The 16124-nt window shown below is 45.8% G+C and overlaps 1 protein-coding gene across 1 annotated transcript; it reads left to right on the forward strand.

The window, feature by feature from the left end:
- Positions 1–14679, forward strand: Cmpk2 (cytidine monophosphate (UMP-CMP) kinase 2, mitochondrial). Its single transcript, XM_005404364.2, has 5 exons — positions 1–789; positions 3042–3156; positions 5170–5371; positions 10993–11226; positions 13001–14679. Exons 1-5 carry the CDS (start codon positions 103–105, stop codon positions 13116–13118), a joined length of 1356 nt encoding a protein of 451 aa, XP_005404421.1. The 5' UTR covers positions 1–102; the 3' UTR covers positions 13119–14679.
- Positions 14680–16124: the final 1445 nt, after the last annotated feature.

Genomic DNA, 16124 nt, shown 5'->3' on the forward strand with positions numbered 1-16124 from the left:
GGAGGCGGGGCGGGGAGGTCGCCCGGCTCCCAAGATCGCCGTGTCCTGCGCCTTCGCTTTCGTTTCCCCGGCGCAGCGGAGGGCGGGGACACCGGGGCGCCCATGGCCTTGGGGATCCGCCCGCGCTGGCCCGGGCCGCTGAGGCGCCTGCAGGGCCCGCGGTGGAAGCAGAGCGGGACGTGCGCTCCTGCCATGGCCCCACTGCGCCGCTTCGCCCTGGAGCTCCCGGACTGCAGCCTGGCTCACTTCGCCCTGGAGGACGCGGAGGCCGCTGGAGCGTACCAGGACTCGCGCCTGTCCGCGCTGCTGGGGCCCCCGGGGCGTAGCTTCGCTCTGTGCGCGCCTGCGGTAGCTGGGGGCGGCTGCGTGGCACAGGTACGGGCTGCGCGCGTGCACCAGCAGCTGCAGCTCCAGCTGCGCAAGGGGGAGCCCTTCCAGCAGTGCCAGCTGCGCAGGCTGCTCGGCTACAGCCCTGGAGACCCGGCTGCCGGCGCCCAGCACGGCTTCCTGCTGCGGGACCCCCTAGCGGGCCCGGACACGTGGCGCGCGTTGCTCGAGGTCCTCGTCGCCTGCCCAGAGCTCGCGCGTCCGCACCTGGGCGAGTTCGAGGCGGACGCGAGCGGCGCGCTGTGGCTGCGGTTCTGGGAGTTGCACGGGGGCGCGCAGCGGCAGGTGAGCTGCGCACGCGTGGTGCCTGTCCCAGAGCCCCCGTTGCACCCGGTGGTGCCGGACCTGCCCAGTTCCGTGGTCTTCCCCGACCGGGACGCCGCCCGTGCAGTTTTGGAGGAGGTAAGTGCTCTTTCCTTTAAACATGGTATGTAGACCACCCACCCAGCAATACAAAGGATCGGAGCAGTCTGCCCTCTGGCAAGCTGGCTATGAAAAACATTCTTGGAGGAAGCTGGAAGGCCAAGGCAAGATCACAAATTGGAGCCCAGCTGGGGCAATGTAGTGACTTAAGGACACCCAATCTCAGCGTCAAAGAAAAATTTTAAAAGGGCTGGGATGTAGCTTCCTGCACGGGCGCTGGGATGAACCCTCAGTACTAGAAAACATATGAATACATCCTGGGGCAGTTTATTTATACCTGTGCTCAAATCAGGTAGTGAAAGCATCCTGCCTGCCGGGCTGTGAATTAGACACTTGGTCCTTTAAGATTCTGGTCTGGAAGAGCTTCTGATGCAAAGGGCGCCCCAACACCAAGCCGAGCCAGGCATGCCATTAAGGGCCAGCCAGAAATGCCCGGGAGAGTATGAGGCCGCTGGACAGCGGGGAGCGAGAGGGGAATAAAGCCAGGCGGGAAGAGCTTGGGGTTTGGACCCTCGGAAGGAAGCGCTCAGATTTAAACCTGCTTGGATGCCGGCCGCAGCTGGCGGGTGACGCCTTCCACTTTTTCTGCTTTTGTCTGCACAACAGTGGCTTTGCAGAGATGTTTGGATGATTCATGCAGCCAGTGACTCATCGCAGGTGCTCAGGAGAAGAAATCAAACCTTTTTTTCCTGACCCTAGGCAAGGGCGCTCTGATCGTAGATTTTACAGGCCTGTGCTCCAGCGTTGCGCTGTGGGTCAGAGTGCAAAACCAACCACCTAAGCGTGGATTAGATCTCTTGCATTGATTAACTGTCCACTTCGAGCTAGTTTCTATGACTGTCTTTGCCTCATAGCAAGACAGGGTCTTGCTACATGGTGCAGGCTGGCCTTGAACTCATGGCGATCTTACAGCCTGAGCCTCCCGAGTGCTGGGATTACACCCGTGCACCACCACACCTGGCTGTCAGTGTCCTTCATTTTTCAAATGTGAATAAGAACAGTACCACCCCTAGTGTACTCAGAGATTGGCCAGCTGAGTGCTTGGGAGGTGCTGGGAAGGCTGCCTGGCTCAGAATCATCCCGTGCATAAATACAGGTCTGGGTTGCAGGTGGAGGCGTTGTGGGTACAGATGCGCCATGAGCAGTGAGAGATTTTGAAACTCCAGGCAGATGCTGTGTCCCTAGCTTTGCCACTGTCCTCAGCTCCCTGAGCAGTTGGAAGCAGGCGTGGTGTAAATGCAGACTGCCATGGCTAAAGCCCTCCTACAGCTGGGCGTGTTGGTGCATGCTTATACTTCCAGCCCTCCGGGAGGCTGAGGCAGGAAGATTAGAAGTGGGAGCCCAGCCTGAGCAGCTTAGTGAGTTAAGGAGACCTAGTCTCAAAATAAAATATAACATGAAAAAAGGGACTGGGGATGTCATGCAGTGCAGAGACCCTTGATTCAATCCCCAGTACTGCAATAAATAAGTAAATTAACAAATACAGTAAAAGAACTAAATAATAAAGCCCAGGAGGTAGCTCATTTCCCATACCTATGACAAACCCTGCTCAGGGCAGGGCCTGAGGTTCATGGTGCCTGCTTCTCACTGCCCTGCTTTCCTCCTGAAGGGGAAGCTGTATGTGGTGGGATGCAGGCTGTGTGATCCAGGTATCTGCAGCCCTTTTGAGCCTTTGCTACTTGTTATCAAATAGAGACTTGAGTCATAGGCAAAAGGATGCAATTTAAGTGAGATAAATCAGACACAGAGGTCAAATATCACATGCCTTCTCTTATACGACAAACTCAAATATCTATCTGTGTAAATGATAGAGAAATGGGAGGTAGGGAGAAATTCAAGTAATTCTCTAAATTACCTACTCCATAGTTTCAAAAATATTTTAATATATATACCATTCTGTTTCATTTATACCACTAGTTTCTCTTAGTTCATTGAAAGGAAAGTTTTGTGCTGTCATCTGTTTCTTCTTGTTAAGGAAGTAATTTTGTGTACATTGTGTATTCTGAGTAAGATTATCATACACAGTATATTAACTATTATTACTCTTATTATTTTATTATGAAATTTTGTTTTGTTCATAAAACAACAAAAAATGATTCTGAATCCATACTGAGAAAAAGTTGTTGTGTGGTGCTTAGTTTATCTTAGGCCTTGTTAGCACTGACCACGTTAGAGATGTTTTTTGCAAAAGCTCCAGTGCTTTTCTGCTGATGGGGTCCTTTTGGTTTTAGTGTATCCCCTTTATTCCGGAAGCCCAAGCGGTGCTTAACCTGGTTGATCAGTGTCCGAAGCAGGTGCAGAAAGGAGAGTTTCCAGTCATCGTCATTGAAGGACTGGATGCCACTGGTAAGCACAATTACTTTGTAACTATAGGCAATGGCATTAACTGATGCGTTGCAGAATGGTTCTTGTACAACAGAACTTTATGCTGAGCCTCAGTGGCCTCTACTATGTACGAACACTGTGCTGGACAGATGTTGGCCTTTAGGCCAAGGTGAGGTGGGTGAGGGACGGGGCTCCCTCCTTTGCTGAGTGCAGGAGGCAGACCAAGCCTGGGCTCTAAGAGGGGGGCAGGGCAGGGAGTGTGGTATAATAGTGGGCGAGGGGGCTGGAGATAAGAAGTGGGGAGTGCTTCAAGTGGAAGAGATGGCATAGGTCCAGGTGCAGGCCCAGGAACTAGACTGATGTGTCCTGGAACCATGGACAGTGTGGAGGGCTTCCCTTAGACAAAAGAAAGAGGAAATAGCACGTCCTAGTCTCTTTTCTTTTGCTAGGACAAAACACCTGCCGCCTACAGCTTAAAGATGGAGAGGTTTATTTTGGTTCACGGCTTCGGAGGATTCAGTCCATGACCAGCTGGCTCCAACACAGAAACAGCATGGCAGCGGGGTCTGGTGGAGGGATGCTGCTCAGTTTTTGGCAGCCAGGAAGCATAGACAGAAGGAAAGAGCTGAGGACAAGAATGCACCCCACCAGGTCACACTCCAGTGACCACCTCCAGCCAGGCCCCACCTCCTACAGCACATTCAGCTGCAAACTTCCGTGCAGGAAGCCACTGATGAGCACAGGGCCCCATGATCTAATCACCTTCCACACACATGAGATTTGGAGGGACATTTTAGATCTAAACCATAACATGGAGGGAAAGAGCCTTTGAAACTGCCAAAGAGATGTTAGGACACAGCAGACCTGTGCTTACTGAGCATACAACACACAAGTAGACATGAGAAGGAGAAGCCCTGCTCCCAAGGCCAGGAGATGACTAGGAGAAGACCCACCTTGGGGAATGCTAATGTTTCTCCTTTCTCTGTCAACTTGAGGAGACAGGCTTCTCTTCTGAATCACATAAGAGGTCGTTTCCATTTGGGGCCCTTGTGTCACAACAAGGTAGACTGAGGCCCAGGTGGAGGAGTAGTGTTGACTTTCATGGCTGCATCCGAGTGATCAGGCAGAGAGGACACATCCTTCAACCTCGGGCCACCAGCTGTCACCACTTAAATGTATAAGCTATGCCGTGACCCAGGCCTCGTTATGTTTATAGCCACGGAGAGAACTGGAACAGCTTCACTGGGTTTTATTGATCATTATTTTGAGCCAGGTGCTAATTTAGATTCTTTGCCATTACAAAAGATTCAAACCTTTTACTCCAACCTGTGTGGGCACACTTGTAAAATTCACAAGGAGATTGGATAGAGGGGAGAAAAAAAAAAATCCCAGGTGCCATGTTTGCAGCTGGGTGCAGGCCCATCATCAGGGCGAGCTTGGGTAGATTTATTACCTTTTCTGGTGCTAAATTTCTTCAATGATGAGGCGATTAAATGGTAAGTACTGTGCAGGATCTTTTGGGAGGACCAAAGGTGCAGTGCTGAATGCACAGCTTGTAGTAGACGTTGAGAAATGGTCACTAGGGTTAGGATCCATCTCAACAACTCAAGAGAAAAGGATAAAGGAAATGTACTGTTGGTGACCCACTCTTAGAAAGAATGTGAGAGAATAAGAAAGTGCAAACAGTGGGAACTCAGAAGCTAGCAAAGAGTGTTCTGGGGCAGATTAGATATTTTGTTTTCTTTCCAAATGTTCTATCCGGGCCAGAGATATAGCTCAGCGGCACAGCGCCTGCATGGCAAGCATGAGGTTGTGAGTTTGATTCCTGATACAAAAAGAAAAAAAGTTCTATCAGCAAACAAAAGAATCCTAAGTTCCCCTGGGTCTGCAGCTCTCTATAAAGAATCTTATCACTTACTCATCTCCTGTGAATGACAGGTTGAAGGCATTTCTTTGCTTTTTCTAAGTTGATATGAACTTCTGTGTGCACTGTTGGTGGTGATTAAGACTCACTATCTTGTATGTGATCCACAGGTAAGACCACAGTGACGCGGTCCATTTCAGAGGCACTTGGGGCGGTGCTCTTACAGTCGCCCCCTCCTTGCATTGGCCAGTGGAGGAAAATCTTTGATGATGAACCAAATATCATTAGAAGAGCTTTTTACTCTCTGGGCAATTACATTGTGGCATCTGAAATAGCTGAAGAATCCACCAGGTCTCCTGTGATTGTAGACAGGTAGGTAAAAAGATGCTTGAACAATGTATTTTCTAGCTAACATATAAGTGTATGTACTTGTCTGTGTGTGTACAAATATATACAAGTACACAATTGTGGTTATTAAGTCCAACAATATTATGATAACAATAGAATATCTGATATTTGTCAATTATCTACACCTTGCATTTTATTAATTACTATACTTGGTATTTTGTTGAGAATATTATAACATTATATTGATATCCACAATAATAACCTTGGGTAGGTAGATATTAAAAGTTATCTTCAATTTACCCACAAGAAATATAGGTCTTATAAAGGCTGAATAACTTGCCAAAGTGACCATCCTTAAAATAATGAACTGTATTGGGAATATTAATGAAAAGTCTGCCTTGCAAATTTATATTTTCAGTGACTCATTTGTTCATTGGTTCATTTGACAAACATTTTTTGAGCACCAAATGTGTGCCAGACTTTTCTCAGTTCAGAGAAATCAATGGTTAGTAAGGTGGACAATGTCCTGTGTTTGTGGAGCACGCTGACCAGGGCAGAAGATAACAGCCAATCCATGAGATGGTGTCAGAGAATCATAAATACTGGGCAAGGGAGAGATCAAGGTAATAGGTTAGAAAATGGCTAAACTTCCACCATAGTCAGATAGGACTATGGGGGCTCTCTGAGCAGGCTCTATGACCAAACTCACATCCAGAAGAGCCAGTTCGGAAAATTCCAGGGAGAGACAGCATATTGTAGGGAGAGGGATCTGTCAAGAGCAAGGCTAGGGATAGAAGGTTGTGCAGGGACTCGAGGGCTAGAGGGTGAGCAGCATGGGTTGATGCTGTGCTTTCTGGAGGCATGGGAAGAAAAACCTGGGGCCCTGAAGCCACAAGGAGGAGGGAATGATTTTGGGGATGCTTTGGGAAGCCATTGAGAGCATTCAGACAAGCCACATAGGAGATACAGTAGCTCGAAGTGCAGCCAGAGTAAAAAAGGGTACAGAAAGTGTACCCTGAGGTCAAAATCAGGAGTATAGAAATGAAAACCACAGTGAGATTCCATTTTAACTGGGCTCAAAATCACCGTGACTCAGGAATACAGAAATTGCAGTGAGATTCTGTTTTGGTCCTGTGAGGTTAAGGAAGACTGAGTAGAATTTCCTAACAACCAGGGCTGGAGACAGTCGGGGTTCACAGGGACTCTCCCATGGGCTGGTGGAGGCACTGGTATGGTCACTTGCAGAGCAAGGTGAGGATGTATAGTGAAAGGAAGGTTGCTTCTGTTCACCTAGAAACATGCCCCAAAGTTTATGCCAACTTTGCTTATAATAAGGACACCTTTGGGGTACCAAAGCCCATTTACAGCAGAAATGGTGAATACTGGTGTATTTGGAAATGGAGTGTTATTCTGTCACTGGATGGAACTCACTTGCTCTGGCTCCAGATTTAAACCCTTTTCTGGGAAGACTTACTTGGCTTCCCCTAGATGTAAATTAAGGACCAAGACCAGTGTCATTTGATTGGTTGTGTGTCCAAATGCAGATAAAGTATTGCAAATAGCATCTTCCGATTGGCCCTGCAAACAGCGCCAGATTCAAATGAGGGACCGAAGATGCCACATTCCGACTGGTTCCTGTACAGCCCCAGGAGCCCTGGAGTAATCTTGGGTCCTATGTTCTGTGTGTGTCCTCTGTATTTTTTATGACTTCTGACACATTCCACTCAGTCGTTTGTCCGGTTGGCCCAGCCCTAATCTACTACCTCAGTCCTGCAGTGTAAACAAGTGTGTATGAATGATGCAACCATCATATTGAGTGAAATCAGGTTGTAGAAAGCTGCTCAGTAGAATACATGAAAAATAGTACATTCTGCACAGTCTGGAGAGGTGTTCAACACCCAACTGAAGTGAGTTATCTGTGTGTGGATAGAAAGGTGCTTGATAAGGATATCACAGGGCTTCATTGCAGAGGATTATTTCTTATATCACTCGTGTCAATAGTACTTACGTTTCCAAAGGTAAGCAACTGCAGTTAAAGAGGACCTCTACTCAGAGGAGCAGTAACCATGTATGTAAATCTCAAGGAATTTGCAGGTGAACACATCCAGGTAACCTCTACCCAGATGGAAAATAGGGCTTTGTTTTACCCCATGAACCAGAGCCTTCTCCACCCAATCATTACATGCTCGCCTCTGCAGGGGTAGCTCCTGTCCTCACTGCCATCAGCATGGATTAGTTTGACTTGTTTTTGCTCTGCCTATAAATACAGTCACACCATTGGTGATATTGGCACCTGACTTCTTTCAAAAGACATTGTATTTCTGGGATCCCTTTGTGTTGTTCTGAACTTTCTTTTACACTCCTCTGACGCACAGAGGAGGTGGAATCAATCCCTGTGGTCAGTGTTTAAATTTTTAAAAATTATAACAGCAAAATACCCGTTGCTATGAATCCCGCTCAAAATCCTGCTCTCTTGGAACACCTTTTTCTCATCATTTTTTCCACTTTCTGAAGCAGCTCTGGAAATCCTCTTTCAGGAGTGAACTTTTGATACAGTCACTTTTTTTTTTTAATTTTAAAAAATAAAAGAAGGAAAACATTAACAAACAGACATCTATTTACAAAATAGCATAAGAACAATACAAACAATACAGAGTTACAAAGTAGCAGGAAATTAAGAATGGTTGTTGTCTTATGTATTGATATCTTCACAGTAGTTTCTCAGGAAAACAAATAGAGACATGCAGGATTGAGCAAACAAGTAATCATTAACTGTTCCTGAAGGCTGAACGTTTCCTAGCAGGCGCATGCAGTGCTACGCTATGGGTAGAGCCAGGTACTTGTGCCCTGTGTCTTCTGATTTCAAATGGGGGTGTTCATGATCCTTTCTCTGCCTGCTGTGTAGGCATGTGATGTGGATTCTATGGGACGATGCATGTAGGAATGAGCAGAAAATGACAAATCACTGCAAAAATATAGTGCACTATTATAAAAGCTTTGTGTAATGTGTTGGCAGATTGCATTGGACTCCAACCACTGAAATTGGTGGCTGAAGGGGCGATTATTTGAAATGAATCACAGGTGTGTCAACTAGAGACTGGCAGAGAAAACAGGCCCCCAGTTCTGCCTTGCTTTTCCTGCTTTGTTTTGGTGGCCTGTGTGCAACTTGGGGCTGTAAAGAGACGGTAGCATCCTGCCAGAAGAAAAGGAAGAGCAGTTCTGTGTTGTCTGGATGGGTGGGCTCATGTTTAAAGATTTTAATGCAATCTTTTTCGTAGAACACCCTGTCTGAGGGGTACAGTGATTTGTGATGACAACTGTGGTTAAAGGGGCAATATAACCATTCTGTTACCTTTCAATATCTGTTCTTGCTGATGGTTTTTCTACAGAAATGAGGCTTATAGTTAATATATCAGCCTCTGTCTTCTTACTAAGTATTTATTTAGTTCAGCAAATATGGAGTGTTTATAGATGGTGGTTTGTAGTTTTGGTGCTGAGAAAAAGAAAACCTGGGCCCTGGTAGATTTACTGAGCTTGGGATACAATACAAGGGGTGATGGAAATATATGGCAAAAGTTTAAATTTTAAAAGTTGTTATATTAAAAGACACATTGCCACGAGTTGTCCCCCCATGCCCCTTGGAACATATTCATCCTGTGGTCCATGTGACTTTCTGCAGCAGCTCTGTAGTCCTCTTTCCTGAGGGTCTTTACCGGGTGTGATCACAAGTATAGTGAATGTTGTTGCTGAGCGCCATCCAACAGAAAGGCAGGGCCATAAAAACATGATGCTGTGTCCTCATCTACCTTATTCACCGGATCTGGAACCGTGTGACTTCTAGTTTTTCCCCAAAGTCAAAGTGACCATAAAAGGGAGATGTTTTGAATTGACTCAGGACATCAAGGCAGCCAGTATAGTACAGCTAAAGACCCTCAGGAGAGAGGACTCCAGAGCTGCTGCAGAAAATGGCAAGGATGATGGGATGGGTGTGTTCCAAGTGAAGGGGGAGGATTTTGCGGGAGATGAACAGCAATGTATCTTTTATAGTAATGCATTTAAAAATAAAATGTAAACATTGACCATATTTTCTGGTCATGCCTAGTATATCTACTAGAGAAGGCAAAAGGGCAGGTTGGTAAGGCATAAGCCAGTGAAATCACCCAGAGGAGAGGTCCAGGCAGAACGTGGGAGTGGTATGCAGGGGCCTGCAGTTCTCAGAGCTGACTTTGGGAGGTACACGAGGACTATGACAACCCACCCCCAGCTGAAGTTTCCATCCTGTTCTTCTCAGTAGTGCCTTTATGGTGTTATCGTTCTTTCAACATCACAGCATTAGTTAAACCAGTGTCCGGCGAGCATTGTCTTATAGTGACAATGTGATAGTTCTTTTTTTCTAAAAGCATTTGTCTATTTTTGCCACAGCTAGAAAGAAAACAATGTTTGCATGGCTTCCACTTTTCCTGCTGCAGATGCCAAGACCATATTGACTCAGTTGACTTTTACCTGTGTCCACAAAGCAAGTGGGTGGGAGGAGGTAAAATAATCCCTGGCTTGTATTCCACAGCAGATTGGTTGTGTAGATACCACTCTGTTCTCTTCACTGTGAAAAGTAGTTCAGGTCTGAAGTTATTAAGAATTTAGGATCTTGGAGAATTAAAGCAGTTACTTGAAAATACCTTTCTACATCAAGATGTTTATAATTATGCCATAAGTATTTGTTATAAGCCACAGTCCTTTGATATCAGATCTGAAGTTTTTGCATTTAGTCAATTAAAATTGGGTAATGATGTGAACAGAGAGAGGGTATAATAGGCAGCAGCAATAAATGGAATAGTTCGCATTTGTTCAGTGATTGATTCGTACATCCAAGAAACCCTTATTACATACCGCTTATGTACCAGATGTGTTTTTCAGACATGACTAGAAAACACTTCCTAACCAAGGAACTTGTGGAGGAGACAAAAGATGTCACAACCATGAATGGTCTGCTTCAGTTAGAAGACTGGCAGGTCTCACAATGGGAAGCTCCTCACTAGTCACAAGGGGCGAGGAGAACACTTTGAATCCTGCTCTCTTTGCAGGGAGTTCTGCTGGGAAGAAACAGGAGGGAAGTCACTGGCTGGGTCAGTCACTCTTGCTGGAGAAGAAGGTGTGAGCACAGTGCTGGTCTTGGCTGAAAGGATCTTTTGCTTCTTCCAAGGAGGCTGAACCTTTTCCTGTATACAGCGGAAAAGCACTGGGTGTCTTGAAATAGTGGCTGGTGTGACTTTTGTTTATGGCTCTGATTTCCTTTTCCTGAAGTTGCACATGGTAGGATTGTTTTCCTGTGCCTGAGATCCACAAAGAGGTCTTCTAGCCACGTTCCCTACACATGGACTTCCTGCGGAAGTCCCAGGTTTTACTTGGCCAAGACCCAGCCGTAAGCTCAAAGGAAGTGCCAGACAGAACTGTGATGCCCTGCCTGCTGTTATCTACACAAACAGGACAGCCGTGCTGCAACGGTGCTGGACTCCCATCTCACCGTGCACAGTAGCTTCCACTTAAATGCAACTTTGTGCTCATCACTATTGTTTATTTTCACTTTTAAATTGTTCTGTGATGACTTCTTCCAGAGAAGAGATTTCACTACTTCCTCTGCTTCCCAGGTACTGGCACAGTACGGCCACCTATGCCATTGCCACCGAGGTGAGCGGGGGTCTGCAGCACCTGCCCCCAGCTCATGACCCTGTGTACCAGTGGCCACAGGACCTGCTCAGGCCCGACCTGGTGGTGCTGCTCACTGTGCGTCCCGAGGAGAGGGTGCAGCGGCTGCAAGGTCGGGGCCTGGAGAAGACCAGGGAAGAGGCGGAGCTGGAGGCCAACAGCATCTTTCGTCAAAAGTAGGTGTCCCTGGGGGTCAGGTGTCTCTGTGAGCCGGGATGAGCGCTGGCTTTGGGCAGCGGCAGGAAGTGTCTTTGTTTCACATTGCTAGTGCAGGATGACATGTCCTGTTGCAGCTCCTGCCTGTGCGCTTGTCACCCCAGGGTCACAGCATTGTTATCTGTGAACCTGGGCAGGACAGGAAGCACTCCTGCTTCAGTTTCCCCTGTCATGATATGCCGGGCACAGAATGGCAGGGAATGAGCTCAGAGTAATCCTTACAGATTAGGTGCTTAGTGTGTCTTAGGCATTTTATTTATGATGTGGTGGAGCCCTACTACACTGTTGCAAGGAAAGCACTAGCCATGTTTTTAACAGTTCGTCAGTTTATACAACCAAGCCTTGAAGGACTGATTTGCCTCAGTTTCCCCACCTATGAAGTAGCAAAAAAGGGGATGGAAGTCAACATCTTCCTGACTTCAGAGTCTGTGTTTATTTTCATTAGAAATTGATGGGCACCGTCTGAGGCTGAGTGTGTAGCTCACTGGACGAGCGTGTGCTCAGCATGTGTCAAGCCCTGGCTTCCATCCACAGCACTGCAAAAACAAAACAAAACAAGACAGAACAAGGCAAGAACAGGAAGAAAGTTTTAAGGATTAACTTGAAAAAGTGAGGCTGGCCTTATAGCTTATGGCCCTGTTAAGACTCGGGTTACAGCACTGGTTTTAGGGACTAAAGCCAAAGTAGTTTATATAAATAAATAACAATAACATTGTCACGATATAGTAAGGCCATAATACAATGAATAAAAATAAGGACTTTGAACTTGGCATGGTAAGGCACCCCTGTACTCCTAGTGTTCTGGAAGTCCGAAGCAGAAGGATCCAAAGTTTAAGCCCAGCTTGCACAACTTTTTGGGTGACTCTGAAAATTAAAAAAAATCTACACAGAACTGGCATTATAGCTCAATGCAAGGGCCAGGGATTCGATCCCTAGTACCACAAAACCAAACCAAAACCCCAAACCACTTTGCTGTACATAAAGATACCAGGACAAGGAATTTTTTTGTATTAATTCAATCAAACCTTATTTCAAATCCACAAGGAAGGTGCTCTTTCAGCCCTTGTTTTGCAGGTAACAAAGAGAGGCAGGTGTCATAGAGGATAAGGAGTCTGACCAGCACCTGGCTAGAAGGTAGCAATGCAGTGGCTTAACCACTGGCCCCTGTTTTAACCACTGGGCTGCCCAACTTCTGCCTTCCATGGGCACGGGCCATCTGTGCTCGCAGGCAATGGAGTTAGGTGCTGGCAAACAGTGCAAGGAGAAGATGGTTTTGGTGAAGTATTAGAAGAGGCTCAAGGGGAAGTAATGTCTGTGCATGGGACCATGGCTTCTGTGGAGATCGCTGGGGAAATAGACTGGAGAGAAATTTTCCATTTGATCTCTTTGAGCCTGCCTTGCTTTCTCTACAAAATGAGAAATGGCACTGGGGCCCCTCCTAAGGCTACCTAGAGAATGAAACGAGAAAAATTGGATAAGATGCTAATGCTTGGAAGATCATAGGAGTCCAATAAATGCCAGCTATTAAACGTGGCACATTATTATCACTTAGTGAACAGAGCCTGTTAAACATCTCTTATGGGCAGGGCTTGTTGCCGAAGGGAACAGGGGAAAGAGTAAGACGAGATCTTACTGCAGTCTTTTTGGGCTTTATTGTAGCCCCAAAATCAGCTTTGTGGGGACAACTGTGTGGAAAACAAGGCCAACCAACCCTGTTCCTTCTTCCTGTTTCAGGGTGGAAACGTCATACCGCAGGATGGAGAACCCGGCCTGCCATGTGGTGGACGCCAGCCCCTCAAGGGAAGAGGTCTTGCAGACAGTTGTACACTTGATCCAAACCACTTGTCATTAATTTGTCCTGCTCTGGCCAGATGCTGCCTTGTTCCAGAATGTATATCCTGCACTTTGTGCTAGGCAGCGTCCCTAAATTTCTATGGCACAGGCATATTGTGTGGCAGAAAACCGGACAGCATGTTGTTGTTCACCTTCCTTCTTCAGCCGCTGTCTTCCCCGGTGGCTGATGGGCTTGGCAGACTTGTGACTGGTTCTGTTCAGCTGGAGGGTGGCAACTGCTCCATCTTCTTGAAGCATGATTTGAGCCCCGTCATTACCAACTCTGTGGTGTTTGTTTTAGCCAGAAAGCAGCAGATCTGCAGAAGCTACCAGCAAGATCATTGCCCTCGGCAGAAAGTCTGCAGCCTCTCCTCCACCTAACTCCTGACTGCTGAGGGCGTCCCCTGCGGCCAGAGCTGACTTCTTCCCAGTCTGGCACAAGTCATTGTGAAGGGTCATGTCTCCTTTAGCAACAAATCCTGGAGCCAAATATTTACCCAGAGCTTGGCTGTCCGAGACATCCCAGGTGCCATTTGTAGCTAGGAGATACTTATAAAGAAGGCATCAATTTTATGTTGGAAGCTCGTAGCCCCTTCCAATTGTCCCCTAGTCTAGCACTTCAGACTCAAAACCATTCAACCCAAGCTGCTCTGACTGCAAATACACCAACCTTCTGTCATGATATTTTGCTTATTTATATTCCCTTCCTTTTCTCTGAAATATGGCTTTGAATGTAATGAGCAGTTTGAGCTGAACTGGATTCATTTCACTTAGCCAATCCAGCAATTTATTTATATTGATGTTTACATCATACATTTCCTCAGGGTAGGAGCTATGAGTCACTAATTAAAATTGGAGCCAAGAAGCTAAATGCAATGTTTGTTGTGTATTTTCATTACACAAATTTAATTTATCTCACTCAATAAGCACAGTGGTTCCTGGAATGGGATTTCTTAGTAAATTATCTTGCATGTGAATGTCTTAATGATTGCACATGAAGTCTGCTTTGAGGTCTGGTTGGCTAAAAAAAGAAGTAGCTGAGAAGAGGGGGAACCTTAATAGCTCTCTGGCCTTGACTGCTTCATTTTACATTAGTAGTTTATGTTGCTTGACCAAAAAAAGGATAATAATTTTTTGTCTAAGGAGAGGGTTGAACTAGATGATTACCGAAAATTCCTTCCTGTCCTAAGGTAGATGAATCCATAAAATACTGTATTTTAATCTTGTCTGCCATTTCTTAAGAAGACTTTACCTCAAAATAATTAAATTCAAAACCTTCCTTATCGGGTTTACTGTATGAATCTTAAATGCTAATAAAGTTTATCATTGGCACCCAGTTTTCAAAGGAACTAGAGATAATTTGTAATGAATGTATCTATGTCTATAAATATGTAACTGGTAACAGTTAAAATATTTTTTAAGCTGGTAAATAGCATTAAGGTTCTCCGCGCTGTGGTATCTGATTATACTGTTGTTTTCATTTACACGTTTTGAAAAACTGAGGCCAGCAATTGAGAAGAAGCATCTGATATTTTCTCTGTGTTCCTTGCAGATGAATAAAGTTGCGATGTCCTCCTGTGCTTCGCTGTCACTGTCACATGTGCATACTGATTTGCCTGAAAAGCACCTTCCTACCCCTCACACGTCCTTCTTTGAATATAGCAGCACTCTTATTTAGGAGAAGAATTTGGTGAAGAAATTGCGAGCTGGTAGCTGTGTGGAATTTGTGGGCAGGAGCTTTCACGAGGAGGGAGGCTGACTGTTTTATTTTATGCATCTCTTCTGCGTTGTAAATAGTAAAGGGATTTTGAAAAAAATAAGCCATTTTTTGTACACCTGACAGGAAGGTAAATTACAGCAGATAAGACATGTCCTCCTTGCCCAGACCGATGACAAGCATGCATTTTCTTGGCCTGTTCATTGCAAAAGGGACCTTGTTTTGTGACTGTGGGACACATTTCCTGTCCAAGCATTTATTCACCCTTTCCTCCACAGTGACATTTTAGCTCAGGGCTTGGCTGCAGAGAATCCTTCCATGGCTGTCTTAGAGATAGATGTCACCAGCTGGCTGGGGTCTTCCCATCAGCAGAAGGAACATGAGAACTGGCATGTGAATACAGGCTTTCTTTCTTTTCTTTCTTTTTTTTTTAGTCTTTTTTGAGACAAGGCCTTGCTATGCAGTTCAGTCTGGCCTTGGACTCACTTTGTAGCCCAGGCTGATGTCGAATTTGCAATGATCCTCCTGCCTCAGCTTCCTGAGTGCTGGGATTATGGGCATGTGCCACCACACCTGGTTTGATACTGGCCTTTTCTCCCCGAACTTTTCCTGCTGCCTGCACTCAGGTTTTGTGGGTACCAGAGGATAAGACAAAAAGACATATTTCCTTCCATTTCTGGTGGTATCCCAAATGAAACTCCTAAGGCTTGCAAGTGTTAAAGCCACCTTCATTTTTACCACGGCATGGGAAATTTTGAATTAATAAATTATATAGAAGCAAGAAAGAAAAAATACAAACACAGTGTGGAAGAGTTTTGTTTGCTTCATGACATTTTGCTTTCTAAGTCAAATTCTTTTTCCTCTTCTTTTTGGTGCTTGCATGTCATGGTACAATTTGCAGTAGCTGGATGGATGTCAGTCCTCAGTTGACATTTTTTCTGCTCAAACCATCCTTGTTGGTTCTACACCTGGTGTGGCTGACTAAGCTTCTGTCATATCTGAACTTCTTGTAAGCTCTGGAGGAAAAATAAAAATGTTCTGAAACAGTAGAAAATTCATAGTCTTTATGTTCTGAAAAGAATTCCCTGGAAAATGAAGACCATTCTTGTAAAATGACAGCCAAAGGGAGATACCCCAGATGTATCTGCTCTCCGCCCAAGTCTGACTAACCCAAGAACCACACAAATATTCAAGGAGACTCCAGTCAAAGATAAAGTAACTCTACTGATATTTGAATGGCTACCCATGGGGAGAGTTTTCAGTTGCAGTCTAATGAGGTTAGTTGCCTGCTGAAGCCAGAAGTGACAA

The sequence above is a fragment of the Chinchilla lanigera genome, unplaced genomic scaffold, assembly GCF_000276665.1.
Source record: "Chinchilla lanigera isolate Chin_1 unplaced genomic scaffold, ChiLan1.0 scaffold00086, whole genome shotgun sequence".
In the NCBI taxonomy this organism is placed as follows: Eukaryota; Metazoa; Chordata; class Mammalia; order Rodentia; family Chinchillidae; genus Chinchilla; species Chinchilla lanigera.

Coding starts and splice junctions, on each gene's coding strand:
- Cmpk2 (XM_005404364.2), top strand. CDS start 103: ATGGCCTTGGGGATCCGCCCGCGCTGGCCCGGGCCGCTGAGGCGCCTG. Junction 790..3,041: donor CCCGTGCAGTTTTGGAGGAG/GTAAGTGCTCTT, acceptor TTTTGGTTTTAG/TGTATCCCCTTTATTCCGGA. Junction 5,372..10,992: donor TCTCCTGTGATTGTAGACAG/GTAGGTAAAAAG, acceptor TCTGCTTCCCAG/GTACTGGCACAGTACGGCCA.